The 18,677-nt window shown below is 44.6% G+C and overlaps 3 protein-coding genes across 5 annotated transcripts in view; 1 reads left to right on the plus strand and 2 right to left on the minus strand.

Moving 5' to 3' along the window:
- Positions 1-10,880, minus strand: part of ZNF565 (zinc finger protein 565) — a 70,172-nt gene extending 59,292 nt beyond the window's left edge. The window contains exons 1-2 of one of the 2 annotated variants that reach the window (XM_016934053.4): positions 10,063-10,880; positions 162-313 (exon numbers count right to left, since the gene is read on the minus strand). In XM_016934053.4, coding sequence (XP_016789542.1) covers positions 162-192 — 31 coding nt within the window. In that variant the 5' untranslated portion in view covers positions 193-313; positions 10,063-10,880. The remainder of the gene's footprint in view (positions 1-161; positions 314-10,062) is intronic. The other variant, XM_054672434.2, reaches the window with a different exon arrangement.
- Positions 303-3,326, plus strand: ZNF146 (zinc finger protein 146). Its single transcript, XM_001163164.7, has one exon. It carries the CDS (start codon positions 1,002-1,004, stop codon positions 1,878-1,880), a length of 879 nt encoding a protein of 292 aa, XP_001163164.1. The 5' UTR covers positions 303-1,001; the 3' UTR covers positions 1,881-3,326.
- A 540-nt stretch (positions 10,881-11,420) lies between the features above and the next one.
- The window catches only part of LOC134809106 (uncharacterized), a 38,607-nt gene continuing 31,350 nt past the window's right edge, over positions 11,421-18,677 (minus strand). For both annotated transcript variants that reach the window (XR_010153832.1, XM_063801541.1), the window contains one exon: positions 11,421-11,761. The gene's annotated coding sequence lies outside the window, so the exon portion shown is untranslated. The remainder of the gene's footprint in view (positions 11,762-18,677) is intronic.

An 18,677-nucleotide genomic window follows, 5' to 3' on the forward strand; every position in this document is an offset into this window, starting at 1 on the left:
GGGTTCCCTTCTCATAATTTAGTTGGAAGCATTAATAATATAGATTATTTTCATATTGGGAGATGGGCTACCAGAGTTAATCTCAAAAAATTTTATTGCTAGTAATGGGAAAATTAACAAATAAAAGTGATAGTAATATAAAGGTAAAATGAAGGGCTTACCATATGGCAGCCATGGTTCTGGGCACTTCATGAATTTAACTCCTTTGTGCTATGGTTCTTTGTACTCCATTTTAGAAGAAGCCTGAGAAGATGATGCACAGATAGAGAGGCACCAGGACTTGGGAGGCACGTTGATCCATCTCCAGGAAAGACTGAGAAAAAGAGCGTTGAATATAAGAAAAAATACTTCCTCTGTTCTCAGATCGTATTTGTTTTAAGGCCACACCTTTTTGAAGTTTTCAGTTTGAAACACAACCTGGACTGAAATCATGAGGGAGGTTGTGTAGGAAAGAATCATCAAGGGACTTAGTTGGGAGCTTCTCTACCACAGCTTACTCCTTATGGTATTAACCCCCTTTAAGTGTAAATGCCTTTGGTTTAAAACGTTTGTACCTCATCTGTTACCAGAGTGTTCATACTGGAGAGAAACCCTATGAATTTACTGCATGTGGGGGAACTGTTACTCATATGTTGCATTTCGTCGAACGTGCAAGTCATGCTGAAGAGAAACCCTGTGCTTCTAAGGAGTATTGACAAGCCCTTAGCTAGATGACAATCTCATTGAGAAGCAGAAAATTCATGCTGGAGAGAAACTAGTGAAGGTAGCAATACTTCATTGAATATTAGAAAATTTTTCTAGAGAGAAAGCATTGAATGTACTGAGTATGATAACATTTCCTCTCAAACCTTATCCCTTACTCTGCATTTGGGAGATCATACACAGAGAAGCCTTATAAATGTAAGAGATGTGGAAATATCTTCAGCCAAAAGTAAATCCTCACTCATCAAGAAATTTTTACTGGAGAGAAACCTTGTGAATGTGGGAAAGCTTCCATTCAGATGTCACACCTCAGCCAGCAGAGAATTTACAGTGGGGAAAACCCCTTTGCCTGTAAGGTATGTGGAAAAGTCTTCAGCCACAAATCAAACCTCACTGAGCATGAGCATTTTCACACGAGAGAGAAACCTTTTGAATGTAACGAGTGTGGAAAAGCCTTTAGCCAAAAGCAGTATGTCATTAAACATCAGAACACCCATACCGGCGAGAAGCTTTTCGAATGTAATGAATGTGGAAAATCCTTTAGCCAGAAGGAAAACCTCCTTACGCACCAGAAAATTCACACTGGAGAAAAACCTTTTGAGTGTAAAGATTGCGGGAAAGCTTTCATTCAGAAGTCAAACCTCATCAGACACCAGAGAACTCACACAGGAGAGAAGCCCTTTGTATGTAAGGAGTGTGGAAAAACCTTCAGTGGCAAATCCAACCTTACTGAGCATGAGAAAATCCATATTGGAGAGAAGCCTTTTAAATGTAGTGAATGTGGAACAGCCTTTGGCCAGAAGAAGTACCTCATAAAACATCAAAACATTCACACTGGAGAGAAACCCTATGAATGTAACGAATGTGGAAAAGCCTTCTCTCAGCGAACATCACTTATTGTACATGTGAGGATTCATTCAGGTGATAAACCTTACGAATGCAATGTTTGTGGAAAAGCCTTCTCTCAGAGCTCATCTCTCACTGTGCATGTGAGAAGCCATACAGGGGAGAAGCCCTATGGTTGTAATGAATGTGGGAAAGCTTTCTCTCAGTTCTCAACCCTTGCTCTGCATTTGAGAATACACACAGGTAAGAAGCCTTATCAGTGCAGTGAATGTGGGAAAGCTTTCAGCCAGAAGTCACACCACATTAGACACCAGAAAATTCATACTCACTAAAAACCCCATGAACGCCTTGAAAGTGGGAAAGCTTTCATTAGAAATTTGCACCTCATCATGCCCCAGAAATAATCCTTCTGAAGCAAAGCACCACGAATGAGGTTAACTTTAACAAGTACTAAAAACTTAAGGGACACCAGAAAATTTGTACTGAAGAGAAAGACATGCATATGATTAAAACCCTGTGTCCAACAGAGAAACCTGCAGCAGAGATAATGGTGAAAGTTTAGGCACATTTTCACTAAAAGTGGGAACAGAAAATGGAGGCCTGTTTTTTATTGCTACCACCATAGATCTGGAGATCTTCGCCAGTAACAAGAAAAATTAAGTTGTAAATATTGGGAAGGAACAGACAAAAATAGATGACGTGGTCATCTACAACTAATATTAAGACTTCTGTGGTATTGATTGAGCAGAGCAGAAGAGATTTCAAAAAAAGACCTATGCATTTATTAGAATTTGGAATATGATACAAGTGGCATCAGGAAGTGAGGAAATAATGGAACTATTTTTTTTAAGTGGAGGTAGTTTGTTCTCCAAGGGGGAAAAATAGACCATGAACTATACACAAAAGTGAATCCAGAGATTAAAAACAGAAATATGGAAAAGCTATGTACTAAAATGCATATGACCTTGGGAATAGGGAAACATTCCTTGGAACAATTTGAGAAATACTTAGCGGTTCTACTTATGAGTATGAATGCTCAGGAAATACGCACTAGGATATTTACTGTGGCTTGATGTGTAGTAGCCAAAAATTAGAAACAACTGAGAAAGCCTATCACGAACAATATGGGAAATTCTTATGTAATACTATATATCTGTAAAATGCAACAAATGAAATCCACATGTATTAACAGAAAGATCCCAGAATTGTTGAGGGGGGATCAAGTTGCAGAATGTTACAGATAGTACAATGACTTTTTGTAAATTTGAATTAAAAGTTTCCTCACAAAACTCAGTACTATCTATTGGTAATGGATGCATATATGTATGTACATATTTTTGAAATGGATTGGAAGGATACAGACCAAACTCTTGATAGTGGTCACCTGTGAAGAGTGGAGAAGGGAAAGTAATGAGTGTGGGAGGTGGGATGGGTATTGGTTAAAGGGGACTTCAGCTTTTTATATAAACATCCACTTCTCTTTCAAAAGACTTCAAGTAAATATAAGAAGATACTGATTGATTCTGGATTGTGGTATAGGGATATCTTGTCTTATTTTTTGTACTTTTCTGTATTTTTAAAATTTCTCAAAATAGGAATGGGAGTGAGGATGGGAATGCTGTATCTGGAAGTCATGTTATACTGGATTCATTTCCAATTAAATACTAAACATTTTATAGAAAATATTTCTAAAATTTTATCACGGATGAATGGATGGACTTGCTCTCTATGTAATATGAAATTAATCTATTTTATTAAAATTTAAAAGGACAGCACAATCCAAATCTGTTTTAATTATTTTAACATGGTATACACACTATATCGGGGTCCCCAGCTCCCCCCAGCTGCATAGCAGGAGGTGAGTGGCGGGTGAGCGAGCATTGCCACCTGAGCTCCACCTCCTGCCAGATCAGCGGTGGCATTAGTTCTCATAGGAGCGCGAACCCTATTGGGAACTGTGCATGAGAGGAATCTAGGTTGTGCGCTTCTTATGAGAATGTAATGCCTGATGATCTGAGGTGGAACAGTTTCATCCTGAAAACATCCCATCCCCATTCTTCTACCCCCACAAACCGTCCGTGGAAAAAATTGTCTTCCATGAAACAGGTCCCTGGTACCAAAAAGGTTGGGGACCGCTGCACTATATGATCTCTGCCTTCGTATTTCTAACATTTTGCAGAATGAGCTTAGAAAACTTTAACTTTTTCTTTGTTCATACATGCACAGGCTTCATATAATTGGTCTTTTTCAGTTAGGCTGATTTTGGAATGTCAGTTTTCCTCTCCTGCATATTTCCATGGGAAACGTGTGCATTAAATATTAAATTTTTGATAATATCTTTTTTTTTTTTTTCCCAATCTTGCTCTGTTGCCCAGGCCAGAATACCATGGCAGGATCTTGGCTCATTGCAATCTCCTCTGCTTACTGGGCTCAAGCAGTCCTCCCACCTCAGCCTCCCAAGTAGCTGGGACTACAGGCACGCACCGCTATGCTGTGCCAATTAAAAAAAAAAATTGTAGCGATGGGGTCTCCGTATATTGCCCAGATTAGTCCCAAACTCCTGGGGTGAAGTGATTCTCCATGGCCTGTTCAAGTGCTGCCATTACATTACAGGTATGAGTCACCATGCCCAGCTAATTTTATTTTTAAAAAGAGAAAACAACTTCCCATAACTTCCACAGTTCAGTGCATTAGATGCCAACACCTGTGTGTCTGTCTTAACCTGCGAGCTCTGTCACTCCTCCAACTGCTGTTACGGAGAGAGAATGGGACGGATATGAGAAAAATGGCTCAGACCCTAGACAGTTCTATTTTGTAAACCAGCCCTTCATGAAAATTTTTTTATTCTTTGATCACATTATAATATAAAGAATATTATTAAAGGTTTTCTTGAATAATGGTGAATGTCAATAATATACAGCATTTGAGCTTGATTTTGAAACCTTAAAAATCATTAAATGGCACTGCATCACTGTATCTTTTAGCCTTTTTGGAGGAATTAGATACTTAAATGTCTAAATGAATCTGCCCTTTCTATTATGATGTACCCCATCTTTTTCTCTGCTTTCCCTGTTTGCACATATATTTCACATTTAAAGGTGTTGTCTTTATGATACAGTTGGCCCTCTGTATCCATGGGCTCTGCATCCATTTATCAACGAACCCTGGATGGAAAGTGTTTAAAATATACAACAATTTTAAAAATACAAATGTTAATATACAACTATTTGGATAGCATTTACATTGTATTAGGTATTATGACTAATCTAGAGATGATTCTAGCTAGGCATGTGCCACACATCTGTAGTCCCAGCCACTTGGGAGGGTGAGCTGGGAGGATTGCTTGAGCCCAGGAGTTTGAGGCTGCAGTCAGCCGTGATTGCACCACTATATTGCAGCCTGGGTGACAGAGACCCTGTCAAAAACAAACAAAACCAGGAGGAAAAACACAAGGATGGAGACATAGATCAGTGGGAAGAGAATTGAGAGTCCACAAATGCTATGGGTTGAATGTCCCACCCAAAACTCAATGTTGAAATTTAATTGCCATGGTAATGGCATGAAAGGTTGAGACCCTTAAAATGGCCATGAAGGGGCTGGTCGTGGTGGCTTACACCTGTAATCTCAGCACTCTGGGAGGCTGAGGCGGGTGGTTCACCTGAGGTCACGAGTTCAATACCAGCCTGGCCAACATGGCAAAACCCCGTCTCTACTAAAATTACAAAAATTAGCCAGGTGTAGTGGCACACACCTGTAATCCCAGCTACTTGGGAGGCTGAGGCAGGAGAATTGCTCCAACCCAGGAGGCAGAGGTTTGCAGTGAGCCAGGATCGTGCCACTGCACTCCAGCCTGGGAGACAGAATGAGACTCTATCTCAAAAAAAAAAAAAAAAAGATGTCCATGAAGTCTCCACTTTCATGGGTAGGATTGGTGTCATGATAAAAGGGCAAGTTTTGTCCCCACTTGCTGTGTCTTGTCCTTCCTCCATGGGATGACATAACAAGAAGGCCCTTGCCAGATGTCAGTCTCTCAGTTGTGGACTTCCCAGCCTCCAGAACTGTGTACCAATATGTTCCTGTTCCTTATACGTTAACCAGACTCAGGTATTCTGTTATACCAACACAAATCAATTGATACACTGTGGGCAACTGATTTTCAACTAGAATGCCAAACTTATTTAATGGAGGAAAGAATAATTCCCTTAAAAAATGATGTCGGGGGCAGTGGCTTACGCCTGTAATCCCAGCACTTTGGGAGGCCAAGGCGGGCGGATCACAAGGTCAGGAGTTCGAGACCAGCCTGGCCAGCATGGCAAAACCCCGCCTCTACTAAGAATACAAAAATTAGCCAGATGTGGTAGTGGGGGCCAGTAATCCCAGCTACTTGGGAGGTTAAGGCAGGAGAATCGCTTGAACCCAGGAGGCAGAGGTTGCAGTGAGCTGAGATCGTGCCATTGAACTCCGGCCTGGGTGACAAGAGCAAGACTCTGTATTAAAAAAAAAAAAAAAAAAAAAGTGTTGGGGCCATGCGCAGTGGCTCACGCCTGTAATCCCAGCACTTTGTGAAGCGGAGGCGGGTGGATCACCTGAGGTCAGGAGTTCAAGATCAGTCTGGCCAACATGGTGAAACCCTGTCTACTAAAAATACAAAAAATTAGCTGGGCGTGGTAGTGGACGCCTATCATCCCAGTACTTTGGGAGGCTGAGCTAGGAGAATCGCTTGAACCCAGGAGGTGGAGGTTGCAGTGAGCTGAGATTGTGCCACTGCACTCCAGCCTGGCAAGAAGAGTGTCAAAAAAAAAAAAAAAAAAAAAAAGAAGCTGGGACAATTGAGATATAAAGATGAATTTGGATTCTTGCTTCACACCGTATACAAAACTTAACTCAAAATTGTCCAAAGACCTAAACATAAGAGATAAACTCTTGGAAGAAAACATAGGAACATAGGAGTAAATCTTCATGACCTTAGATTTGGCAACGATTTTGTAAATATAATACCAACTATAATACCAAAGTATAAGCAGGAACAACAAAAATAGATAAATTGGATTTTGTAAACATTTAAAACTTTGTGTATCAGACACTATCAAGAAACTGAAGTTCAACATGCAGAATGGGAGAAAATATTTAGAAATCATCTATCTGGGCCAGGCACGGTGGCTCACGCCTGTAATCCCAGCACTTTGGGAGGCCGAGGCGGGCGGATCACCTGAGATCAGGAGTTCAAGACCATCCTGGCCAACATGGTGAAACCTTGTCTCTACTAAACATAAAAATTAGCCAGATGTGATGGTGCATGCCTGTAGTCTCAGCTACTTGGGAGGCTGAGACAAGAGAATGACTGAACACGGGAGGTGGAGGTTGCAGTGAGGCGAGATCAAGCTATTGAACTCCAGCCTGGGTGGCAGAGTGAGACTCCATTTCAAAAAAAATAAAGAACAACCTATTAAAAATGGGCAAATTTCTGGGCACGGTGGCTCACACCTGTAATCCCATCACTTTAGAGGGCTGAGGTGGGTGGATCACGAGATCAAGAGCTCGAGACCAGCCTGGCCAACATGGTGAAACCCGTCTCTACTAAGAATACAAAAATTACCAGGCATGGTGGCACGTGCCTCTCATCCCAGCTACTTGGGAGGCTGAGGCAGGAGAATCACTTGAACCTGGGAGGCGGAGGTTGCAGTGAGCCAAGATCATGCCACTGCACCCCAGCCTGGGTGATAGAGCAAGACTCTGTCTCGAAAAAATAAATAAAATGAAAATTAAAATGGACAAATAAATAGAATCATTTTCTCCAAAAAAGATATACAGGTGTCCAGCAAGCACATGAAAAGATGTTCATAAATCATTGTGTAAGTCCAGTATCTGTTTCTTCTTGACATGGTCATCTGCTGATTTTCTTTTCCCCTGATAATTCATCACATTTTCCCAGTTCTTTGTATTTCAAATAATTTTAGATTGCACCCAGGGCATTTTAAGTATTATTTTCTAAGACTGTGTTCTGTTCAGATTATCTGAGAGTAAATGTTGGGTTTTTGGTTTTGGTCTTTTTGTTTGTTTGTTTTTGAGGCAGAGTTTCGCTCTTGTCCCCCAGGCTGGAGGATAATGGGGTGATCTCAGCTCACTGCAACCTGTGCCTCCCGGGTTGAAGTGACTCTCCTGCCTCAGCCTCTTGAGTAGCTGGGATGACAGGCGCCCTCCACCACGCCCGGCTAATTTTTGTATTTTTAGTAGAGATGGAGTTTTGTCCTGTTGGCCAGGCTGGTCTCAAATTCCTGACTTCAGGTGATCCACCCACCTCAGCCTTCCAAAGTGCGGGGATTACAAGCGTGAGCCACTGTGCCAGGCCCGAACTGGATAATTTCAAGTCCTCAGGGAAGGCAGACTTCCATTACTGGCCAAGATGGGATAAGCACATTTCAGCATCTCTCTCACTGATTTCTATTTAACACCCCAGAGTGAATACAAAAAGAAACCACCTGAAGATTCAGAAATACAAGTAATAGCAGGCAGATGTGAAGGGAGTTAAAAACGAGAAGAATGGACACGATGACCACATGTTTGCTGGGGGATTTTCCTCCTTTATCTTCTGGCTTTGGAAGGAGGGAAGTCTCAGAGCTGTGTGATGGGTTCAGGGAGCATAAATTATGAGAGAAATGCCTTCCTTCCAGCCAGAGGAGTCCAAAAGAGGACCTGGTGTGACAGAGTGAGAGAGGGGTTTTTTTTTTTTTAATTGAGACAGGGTCTTGCTATGTCACCCAGGCTGGGGGTGGGGGTGGCGCGATCTTGGCTCAGTGCAGCCTTGACCCCTTGGGCTCAAGTGATTCTCCCACCTCAGCCTCCTGAGTAGCTGGGACTAGAGGCATGAGCCACCACACCCAGCTACTTTTTAAAATTTTGTAGAGACAGGGGTCTCACTCTGTTGCCCAGGCTGATTTCAAACTCCTGAGCTCCAGGAATCCACCCTCCTTGGCTTCCCAAAGTGCTGGGATTACAGGTGTGAACCACCATACCCAGCCTTCCCTTTTTTCTGTTTTTCTTCTTTTCTCTACTGACCTTGCACCAAGAACAGCCCCAGTCATTAGGCTGCTCTGCCACTGCCGTAGCTGTCAACCAAACCAAGAAAAAAGACCCATGGGATCCCATGTCTGTGTGTCTGAGTGGCTGGGGGCAGGGGGTGTCCTCTCTTTCTCTCTCTCTCTCTCTCTCTATTCTTGCCACCTCACCACAAAGTGGAGCTAGGTCTGGTCTTGTGAAAACGTGCCTGTTGGGGGCGCTGGGAGGGCAGCTGAAACTCTGACAGAAGGCCGGATGCGGTGGCTCACGCCTGTAATCCCAGCACTTTGGGAGGCCGAGGCGAGCGAATCAGTTGTCAGAAGTTCAAGACCAGTCTGGTCAAAATGGTGAAACCCCGTCTCTACTAAAAATACAAAAATTATCTGGGCGCGGTGGTGGGTACCTGTCATCCCAGCTACTCAGGAGACTGAAGTAGGAGAATTGCTTGAACCTGGAAGGTGGAGGTTGCAGTGAGCAAGATCGTGCACTCCGACCTGGGCAACAGAGCAAGACCCTAAAGAAAAAGTTTATTAATTTTTTTTTAAAAAGGAGGCTGGGCACGCTGGCTCACGCCTGTACTTTCAGCACTTTGGGAGGCCGAGGCCGGTGGATCACGAGGCCAAGAGATCGAGACCATTCTGGCAAACATGGTGAAACCCCGTCTCTACTAAAAATACAAAAATTAGCCGGGTGTGGTGGCACGCGCCTGTAATCCCAGCTACTCGAGAGGCTGAGGCAGGAGAATCGCTTGAACCCGGGAGGTGGAGCTTGCAGTGAGCCGAGATCGTGCCACTGCCCTCCAGCCTGGCGACAGAGCAAGACTATGTCTTAAAAAAAAAAAAAAAAAAAAAGGAATTGTCGAATTCTACGCCTTAGATTAGAACGTGTCTTTTTCATCCACTGTGGTTGGTACTCGATAGGCTTGCATCTTGTTGACGGTCAGTTTTGGGACCTTTTCTCGTATTATGTGGTAATTTTCATTCTTGTGTTTTGTTTTGTTGAATCCCTACTGTTCAGTGGCTAGGCTAGAAACTGTTGGAAACTCTAATTTATCATGTGACGTTTTATTTCTTTTGAGTTTAGGGATCCACAGCCTGAGACCCGGCGAGCCTCGCTGCTCTTGCGAGAGCCGTGGATTCGCATTTGCGCAGAGTCGGGGTCTGTTGCTACGGGTCCCCTGGGCTCCTTTGAATCGCTTTGGCAGCTCCCTCGGTTTAGAGCTACAGGGTTTTCTCCCTCCCCTGAGACTCTAACGCGTGCACCAACTCGCGCCTAGAGGGCGTGTATGACCCCAGCTCAGTTCTAAGCCGAGGGGCTGCTGCCGGACATTCTAGGGTCTGATCTGGCGGGCTCGAAGGGAGGACAGTCACTGCGACCCGGAAAGCTCCGCGCTTACGACGCCCACCCAGAAAATCCGGATCACATTTCCCGTGGTCCACCGCGCATCTAGGAGGTTACCTGCGTCCAGGCGGTGACTTGCGAGGGACCACCTTTCCCAGGGTCCACGGCGCATTTAGGTGGTGGCTTGCTCTGGACTACATTTCCCAGGGTCCACCGCGCATCTAGGAGGAGGCTTGAGATGCAGCCTCCCAGCTTCGAGGCTACCACCTGCCCGAATTGGTGCTTTGGCAGAGTCTCTGGTGCCCGGGTGAATGGGTTCAGGGTCTCTTAAGGACCCTCCGTTGACGATGCCTCGAGCTATGACCCACCCTGGCTCCGTCCACAGTTGTCGGGGTCCCGGGCTGCTTTTCTTGGAGGGCTTGGTGCCGGAGGCTACTCTTGAGTCCCGGTTCCTTCGCCCAGCTGCGGGCCTCGGGCTACTGGATCCGCTGTCGCGGTTTGGGTGCGGGGCCTTGGCTCAGGCGGAACCCGACCGGGATCGCCCCGCGAGATGCAGTCGTTGAGGGAGCCAGGAGCCCGGGTCTGGGCGGGGACCCCAAGGCTGCTAGAGCCGGAGCTGGCGCGGGGGAGACGTGTGTGTGCGCGCGTGTGTCTCTCTGTGCGCGCGTCACTGTGTGCACGCGTGTGTCTGTGTTTGCATCTCTGTGTGTGCGCACGTGTGCCTGTGTGTGCGTCTCTGCACGTGTCTGTTTGCCTGTGGTGCACACGCGTGTCTGTGTGTGCGTCTCTGCGCGTGCCTGTTTGCCTGTGTGCACACGTGTGTCTGTGTGCGTCTCTGTGCGCACGTGTCTGCGTGTGCGTGTCTCTGCACAAGTGGGTGTGCGCGCACGTCTCCGTGTGTGCGTGTGTGTGTGTGTGTGGCGCTAGCCCTAGCCGGCTGTTTGACGTGCATGATTGTGACAGCAGCATGCATGATTGTGACAGCAGCATTAGGTGTGTGGCCACTTGCAACCACGTGAATGGCTTTTCTTGACTGTGTGTGACTCTTGCTTATGTTATTGACTGTATGTGAATAGGTACAGAGGAAGTGTCTGTATTGCCGAAGTAGTGAGAGCATGATGGTGTGTCATGAGCAGTTTTAGTTAAAGGTAGGAAGCAACCAGGGTGTTTTTCTTTCTACATTTACACACACCACTCACCAATGTGTGGAGTTTTTTTCTCCCACACTAAACAGTTCTTCAGCGGACACCAACTGGGTGTGCTACAGTTCAGTGCAATTCCAACTGTACCTGGAGATAGCAGCAGAACCCATCGGTTAAGGGCTTAGTCCCAAAATACTGCCTCCGCTTCAGATGCCAATTGCAGGTCCCAGGATGTGACCTGTGCTTCTGACCTACTGGCTATAAATCGAGGTTGCCATGACCCCTCAAGTTTGAGTATTTTGCTAGAGTGGTTCACAGAACTCTGAGAAACACTTTACTTATGTTTACCCATTTATTATAAAGGATATTGACAAGGATACAGATTAACAGCCAGAAGGAAGAGATGCATAGGGCAAGATATGGGGGAGGGGTGCAGAGCTTCCATGCCGTCTCTGGCTGCACCACCCTCCAGGAACCTTTACGTGTTCAATAATCCAGGAGCCCTCCAAACCCCTTAGTTTAGCAGTTTAGTTTAGTTTAGTAGTTTAGTTTAGTTTATCCCAGCTACTTGGGAGGCTGAGGCAGGAGAATCTCTTGAACCTTGGAGGCAGAGGTTGCAGTGAGCTGAGATCTTCCCACTGCACTTTAGCCTGGGTAACAGGGCGATGCTCAGTCTGAAAAAAAAGATAAAGCAAAGAAAAAAGAAATTTACAGTTTATGAGCGAAAACAACATGGCTATAAGTAATTTCCGCAATGTAGACATTTCCAGGGTGTAATAAGATAGTTGGTTGAAAGCTGGGGGTAAGGATATAGGAGAAGATGTTTTGTGTCTACCTTGAGGAGGAAGAGGTAGGACATGACTGATTAGGGATAAAGGAGAGTAGAGTAGAGTGCAGAGTCTTGGGAGACAGGACCTGGCTGTCCAGGCAAGTGTGGTGTGGGCGATGTTAATGACTTTCATGGGATGGACAGATGCCAAATTAAAGCAGCATATGCTAAAGGGTTGTTTTTTTTTTTTTTGAATAATGAGGGCAAACAGTGACATTTTGCAAAGATAAAATTCTCCCTTTTCCTAGACGAGGTCTCTCCTACTCTCACACCACTCAACACTCAATAAAGAACATTTCTGACACCAGATGTGTGGGTTTTTTCTCCACACACCAAGCAGTTCCCCATTAGACACCAACTGTAGGACTACAGTTCAGTTCAGTTCTGACACCACCTACCTGGAGATAGCGTCAGATCCCACAGGCTAAGGGACCAGTCCCACAAGATCCTTCCACTTCAGATGTCCATCTCAAGAGCCAGGTGGTGACCTGTACTTCTGACCAGCTATAAATTTGGGGTTTCCACATCCTCTCCTCAGGTCTGATTAATCTTCTAGGATGGCTCACAGATCTCAGGGAAACCATTTACTTAACATTAGTCCATTTAGTATAAAGGATATTACAGCTGGGCATGGTGTTGCCCGTCTGTAATCCCAGCACTTTCGGAGGCTGAGGTGGGCGGATCACTTGAGCCCAGGAGTTTGAGACCAGCCTCGGCAACACAGCAAAACCCTGTCTTTATTAAAATACAAAACTTAGCTTGGTGTGGTGGTGCACACCTGTAGTCCTAGTACTAGGGAGACCAAGGTGGGAGGATTGAGCCTAGGAGGTTGAGGTTGTGGTCAGCCCAGATCTCACCATTGCACTCCAGCCTGGGCAACAGAGCGAGGCCCTGTCTCAAAAAAAATTTTTATTTATTTATTTATTTCAATAAAAAGGGCCGGGCGCAGTGACTCATGCCTGTAATCCCAGCACTTTGGGAGGCTGAGGTGGGTGGATCACCTGAGGTCAGGAGTTTGAGACCAGCCTGCTCTCTACTAAAAATGCAAAAGTTAGCAGGGCATGGTGGTGGGCGCCTGTATTCCCAGGTACTCAGGAGGCTGAGGCAGGAGAATCGCTTGAACCCGGGAGGCAGAGGTTGCAGTGAGCCGAGATCGTGCCACTGCACTCCAACCCAGACAACAGAGAGAGAGTGTGTCTCAAAAAATAAAAAAATGAAAATAAATAAAAAGGATATTACAAAGGTTTTCGATGAAGAGGTACCTAGGGCAACATATGTGGGAAGTGGCACTGGGCTTCAATGCCCTCACCCCAGCACATCATCCTCCAGGAATCCCCACGTGTTCAGCAATCTGGAAGCTCTCTGAACCCAGTCCTTTTGGGTTTTCATGGAGGCTTCATTACATAGGCATGATTGATGACATCATTGGCCATTGTCAGTCAACTCAACCTTCAGCTGCTGTCCCCTCCCCAGAGGTCAAGGGGTGGGGCTGAAAGTTCCAACCCTCATATCACATTCTGAGGCCATCCAGGAGCCCACCAAGAAGTCACCTCATTAGAACATACTATGCTCCTATCAGCCAGGAAATCCCAAGGGATTTGAGAACTCTGTGTCAGGAACTAGGGTCAAAGACCAGATATTAGAACAAATGATCCTCCTAGTACCCAAGGGTTTTAAGGAGCTCTAGACCAGGAGCTAGGGACAGAGACCAATATATGTATATTTCTTTTTATTTTATATTCCCAGCTCCCCAAGGTTATCCATTTTAAAAGTCTAGTAAGTTTCCTTTACCTCTCTCCTTGCTCAAACATGCACATACATATATTGAGTGACTTTTATTCCCTTTTGCCTTTACTAGAATTATATGTAATTTTTTTTTTAGCTTGTGTTTCTAGGGAAGACCTTATGGATGTCCTTCCAAATTAGTGCTTGCTGATTTGCTGATTTGAGTAGTACTTGGAAGGACGTAATTTTTTTTTAATTCAAGCTTTTTATTATGGATACTTTCAACATTATATATGCAGAGAGCCTAGTACAGTGAATCCACCTTTGACAATTAACACATGGCCAGTTTTGCTTCATCTCTATTTCCACTTGATTATTTTAAAGAAAATTCCAGGCATTTCATCTATAAATATTTCAGTATGAAATATAGTTCTTTTAAGAACTTTTCTTAAAAGACAATTTTCGTATCATCATCTTAAGAAAATGAACAATTCCTGGCCAGGTGCCATGGCTCATGCCTGTAATTCCAGCACTTTGGGAGGCCAAAGCAGGAGGATCACTTGAGTCCAAGAGTTAGAGACCAGCATGAGCAACATGGCAAAACCTCGTCTCTACAAAAAAATACAAAAAATTAGCCTGGCATGGTGGTGCCCACCTGTAGTCCCAGCTACTTGGGAGGCTGAGGTGAGAGCATCACCTGAACCTGGGAATTTGAGGCTGCAGTGAGCCATGATTTCACCACTACATTTCAGCCTGGGTGACAGAGCAAGATCCCTGTCTCAAAAAAAAAGAAAAGAAAAAGAAAAAAGAAAAAAGACCAATTTCTTAAAATTACATAATCAGTTGCAGTTGATTTGTTCAAATTAGAATTAGTTTAGAGTTTAAACAAGATCTACACGTTGAGCTTAGAGGATAAAGCTCTTATATATCTTTTTTTTTTTTTTTTTTGACAGAGTCTCTCTCTGTTGCCCAGGCTGGAGTGCAATGGCACGATCTGGGCTCATTGCAACCTTCGCCTCCCGGATTCAAGCAATTCTTCCCCCTCAGCCTCCCGAGTAGCTGGGATTACAGGTGTATGCCACCAGGCCTGACTAATTTTTGTATTTTTGTATTTTTTTTGTTTTTGTTTTTGAGACAGAGTCTTGTTCTGTCGCCCAGGCTGGAGTGCAGTGGCACGATATCGGCTCACTGCAACCTCTTTCTCCTGGGTTTAAGCGATTCTCTTGTCTCGGCCTTTCAAGTAGCTGGGACTACAGGCATGCACTATCATGCCCAGCTATTTTTTGTATATTCAGTAGAGGCAGGGTTTCACCTTGTTAGCCAGGCTGGTCTCTAACTCCTGACCTCAAGTGATTTGCCAATCTTGGCCTCTCAAAGTTTTGTGTTTTTGAAGAGACGGGGTTTCATCATGTTGGCCAGGCTGGTCTTGAACTTCTGACCACAGATGATCTGCCTGCCTCAGCCTCCAAAGTGTTGGGATTACAGGCGTGAGCCACCACACCCAGCTGTCTCTTATATATCTTTTAATCTATTGACTTCCCTTTTTTCTTGCTATTTATGTTTTGGAGAAATCAAACACTAGATCATATAGAGTTTCCATATACTGCCTTTGAGTACACCCCCATGGTACTGATTAACAAATTAGATGCTCTATATTTTCTCTAAAATATCTGGTAATTAACTAGAGCAGTGGTTCTCAACCAGTTGTGTTTTTTGTTTCTTTGTTTGTTTGTTTGTTTTCTCTAGAAGACATTTGGCAATGTTTGGAGATATTTTTGGTTGTCACAACTGGAAGGAAGGATGGTATTGCTGGCACCTATTGGCTAGAGGCCAGGATGCTGCTAAACATCCTATACTGTACAGGACAGCCTCCTCCCATCCCAAAGAATTATCTGGTCCAAAGTGAAAATAGTGTCAGAGTTGAGAAACTCTGCTCTAGAGACTTGATCAAATTCAAGTTCAGTTATTTTGGCAAGATCTGCTTGTCACTATTTTGTGATCAGATTTGTTAGTGGGCTTAAGTGTCATCAATGTGATTTATCCATTGTAAAGTGATTGCCTTTTGCATAATGTCATGCATTCACTGATGATCATTGCCTAGATTCATTATGTTGTTAGGAGTTGCAAACTGATCACTTTCTTATTGTGTCTCTCTTTCAGCCATTACTGGAATCCTTTTATTTCCATTACTGGAATTTCCATTACTAGAATCCTTTTATAAAAATAAAATCTGCCCACATCAACAATCTGATTACTCAGAGGGATAGCATGTGTAGGAAAGGGAGGATAAATGCTTGATTCTTTCCATTCATATTCATTAGTTTTCAGAATTACGAGTTTCAGAATACTGCATTGGTTTCCTAGTTTCCAAAGGTGATTGCGGCAGATTGTATTTTCCAAAGATGGTTGCAACAATAGGCTTGTTCCATATGTTATTCTAGAATCTTGCCATTCCCACTTTAAGAGGTGGAGTCTAACTCCTCTGCCTTTGAATCTGGATTGGTTTATTGTTTATAACCAATGCTGTGTGACTCCCAGGGCTCAGTTTAAGAGGCACTGTGGCCTTCACCTCATTAGCTGAAACTCCAGTGTTTGAAATCTTGAGCCATTATCTAAGAAGGTCCAAGTGCTGTGAGCCGCCATGCTATGAGGAAGCCAAGTCACATGGGGAGGCTACTAGTCCAAGTCTTTGAGTCCTCCCACCCCAGGTACCAGACATGTGTGCAAAGCAGGCTTCATAGGTTTGCAGCCCTCAGGTATCAGGTTATTCCCAGCCTTTGAATCCTCCTGGTTGAGGCCACAGACATCAGGAGCAGGGGCAAATTATCTGCTCTGTGAGCTGTCTGAATTCCTAACCCACAGAATCAGTGAGCACAGTAAAATCATTGTATTATACTACTGAGTTTGGAGTGGTGTATTATACAGCATCAGTAACTGGTGAACAATGACTGATATACCCACACTTGTTTATGTCATATTACACACACACACACACACACACACACACACACTTTTTTTTCTTTAGAGGTGGGGTCTTGCTGTGTTGTGCAGGCTGGTCTTGAACTCCTGAACTCAAGTGATCCTCCTATCTCAGCCTCCCAAAGTGCTGGGATTACAGATGTGAGCCACTGCACCTGGCCTATACTGACATATTTTATTTTATTTAAAAAATTTTTGGCCGGGCGCGGTGGCTCACGCCTATAATCCCAGCACTTTGGAAGGCTGAGGTAGGTGGATCATGAGGTCAAGAGATCATCCTGGACAACATGGTGAAACCTCATCTCTACTAAAAATACAAAAATTAGCTGGGTGTGGTGGTACACGCCTGTATTCCCAGCTACTTGGGAGGCTGAGTCAGGAGAATCGCTTGAACGCAAGAGTCGGAGGTTGCAGTGAGCTGATATGGCAGCATTGCACTCCAGCCTGGCAACAGAATGAGACTCTGTCTCAAAATAATAATAATAATAATATGAGCAAGAACAACCGCACCTAACAAATAAAAACTGATGGTAATACATAAGGTTACACAAATATTCAAAGACATATCATGATTTGAAAACCACATATCTGTTCTCTTGGCTATCCCATACCAAGTGGAGCCAAAGGCTCTGCACAGGTTTCCAAACCCGAATCATAGCCATGATAGCAACTGTGGTCCTCTCCCTCCTGGTTACCTGCTCACCTGAAGCAGGTAAGAGCCTGCTTGGCTTCCTAGAGAGGCACTTCTGAGGCAGGAGAATAGGAAATTAGCATAACCAAGCCAGGCGCAGTGGCTCACACCTGTAATCCCAACACTTTCGGAGTCCGAGGCAGGCAGATCACGAGGTCAGGAGTTCCAGACTATCCTGGCTAACAGGGTAAAACCCCGTCTCAACTAAAAATACAAAAAATAAGCCAGGCATGGTGGCAGGCACCTGTAGTCCCAGCTACTCAGGAGGCTGAGGCAGGAGAATGGCGTGAACCCAGGAGGTGGAGCTTGCAGTGAGCCGAGATCCCGCCACTGCACTCCAGCGGGCGACAGAGCGAGACTCCGTCTCAAAACAAAAAGGAAAAGAAAATTAGCATAACCAAGGGTTAAGGTGGAAGCAAAAGAACAGCAGGTGCAGCAAGTTCTAGGCCAGGTTAAGCAGCACACAGGCCACATCCTCACTCCTGTGATGACAACACAGAAGTCTCCAGTTCAGCCTCTGGCCACAGGCCAATCCTTCATAGGGTGTAACCAATTGAAGACCTCGAAAAGGCACTTATGGGTGTTATCAAATTCTTTAGCTTAATAACTCTAAAGAACATTGTAATCTGGGCTCTTGAGCCGCTTGCTCTAGCCCGCTCTGGCTCTGTAGAGTGGACTTTTGCTTCAATAAATCTGCAGTTTCGTTGCTTCTTTCTTCTTTCGTGGCTTTGATCTTTTGTTGCTTCGTGTAGTTTGTTTAATTCTTTCTTCAGTGAGCCAGAAACATGGACAACTTGCAGTCAAGACCTTCCATCCAGTAAAACTTCTACATTCTAGAAGTCTCAGTATCGCCAAGAGATGTCAAGGCATCAAGGGGTCAAGGTTAAGGCCTAAGATTAAGGCTCAATATTATATGTGCCCTGACACTGGGGGAAGCAAGGAGGGCTGAATGGATTAACTGCAAATTCCCTGCCCCAATGTACTCCTTTGAATAAGGTGCCCTAGCCCAAGCACTTCCTTCAGAGGCCAGGCACAGTACCTGCTTACTGCGTAGTAGTGGGCGTCAGGTTCCAGCCAGCCTGCAGAATTATTCAAACAGGCCATTCACACCCTCCTTCAAGAACCAGGGGTTACCTCCCATACTCTTGGTACTACAAAGCCTCCTGGAATAGCCTCCACCTGATTACTGTGTTCCTGAGTGCAACACACTGTACCCCACATGGTGTGCTGGGCTCTCCTTCCCTGGGGCGAAAGTATGGGTAATTAGCAAACCAATGTTCATCTCATCTATCCAGTGTTAGCTACCTGCTTTGCAATAATCTGCACTTCCTTTCTAATTCTTGAATGACATCCGGGTCCTCTGCTC

Source organism: Pan troglodytes, chromosome 20, assembly GCF_028858775.2.
Source record: "Pan troglodytes isolate AG18354 chromosome 20, NHGRI_mPanTro3-v2.0_pri, whole genome shotgun sequence".
Lineage (NCBI taxonomy): Eukaryota > Metazoa > Chordata > Mammalia > Primates > Hominidae > Pan > Pan troglodytes.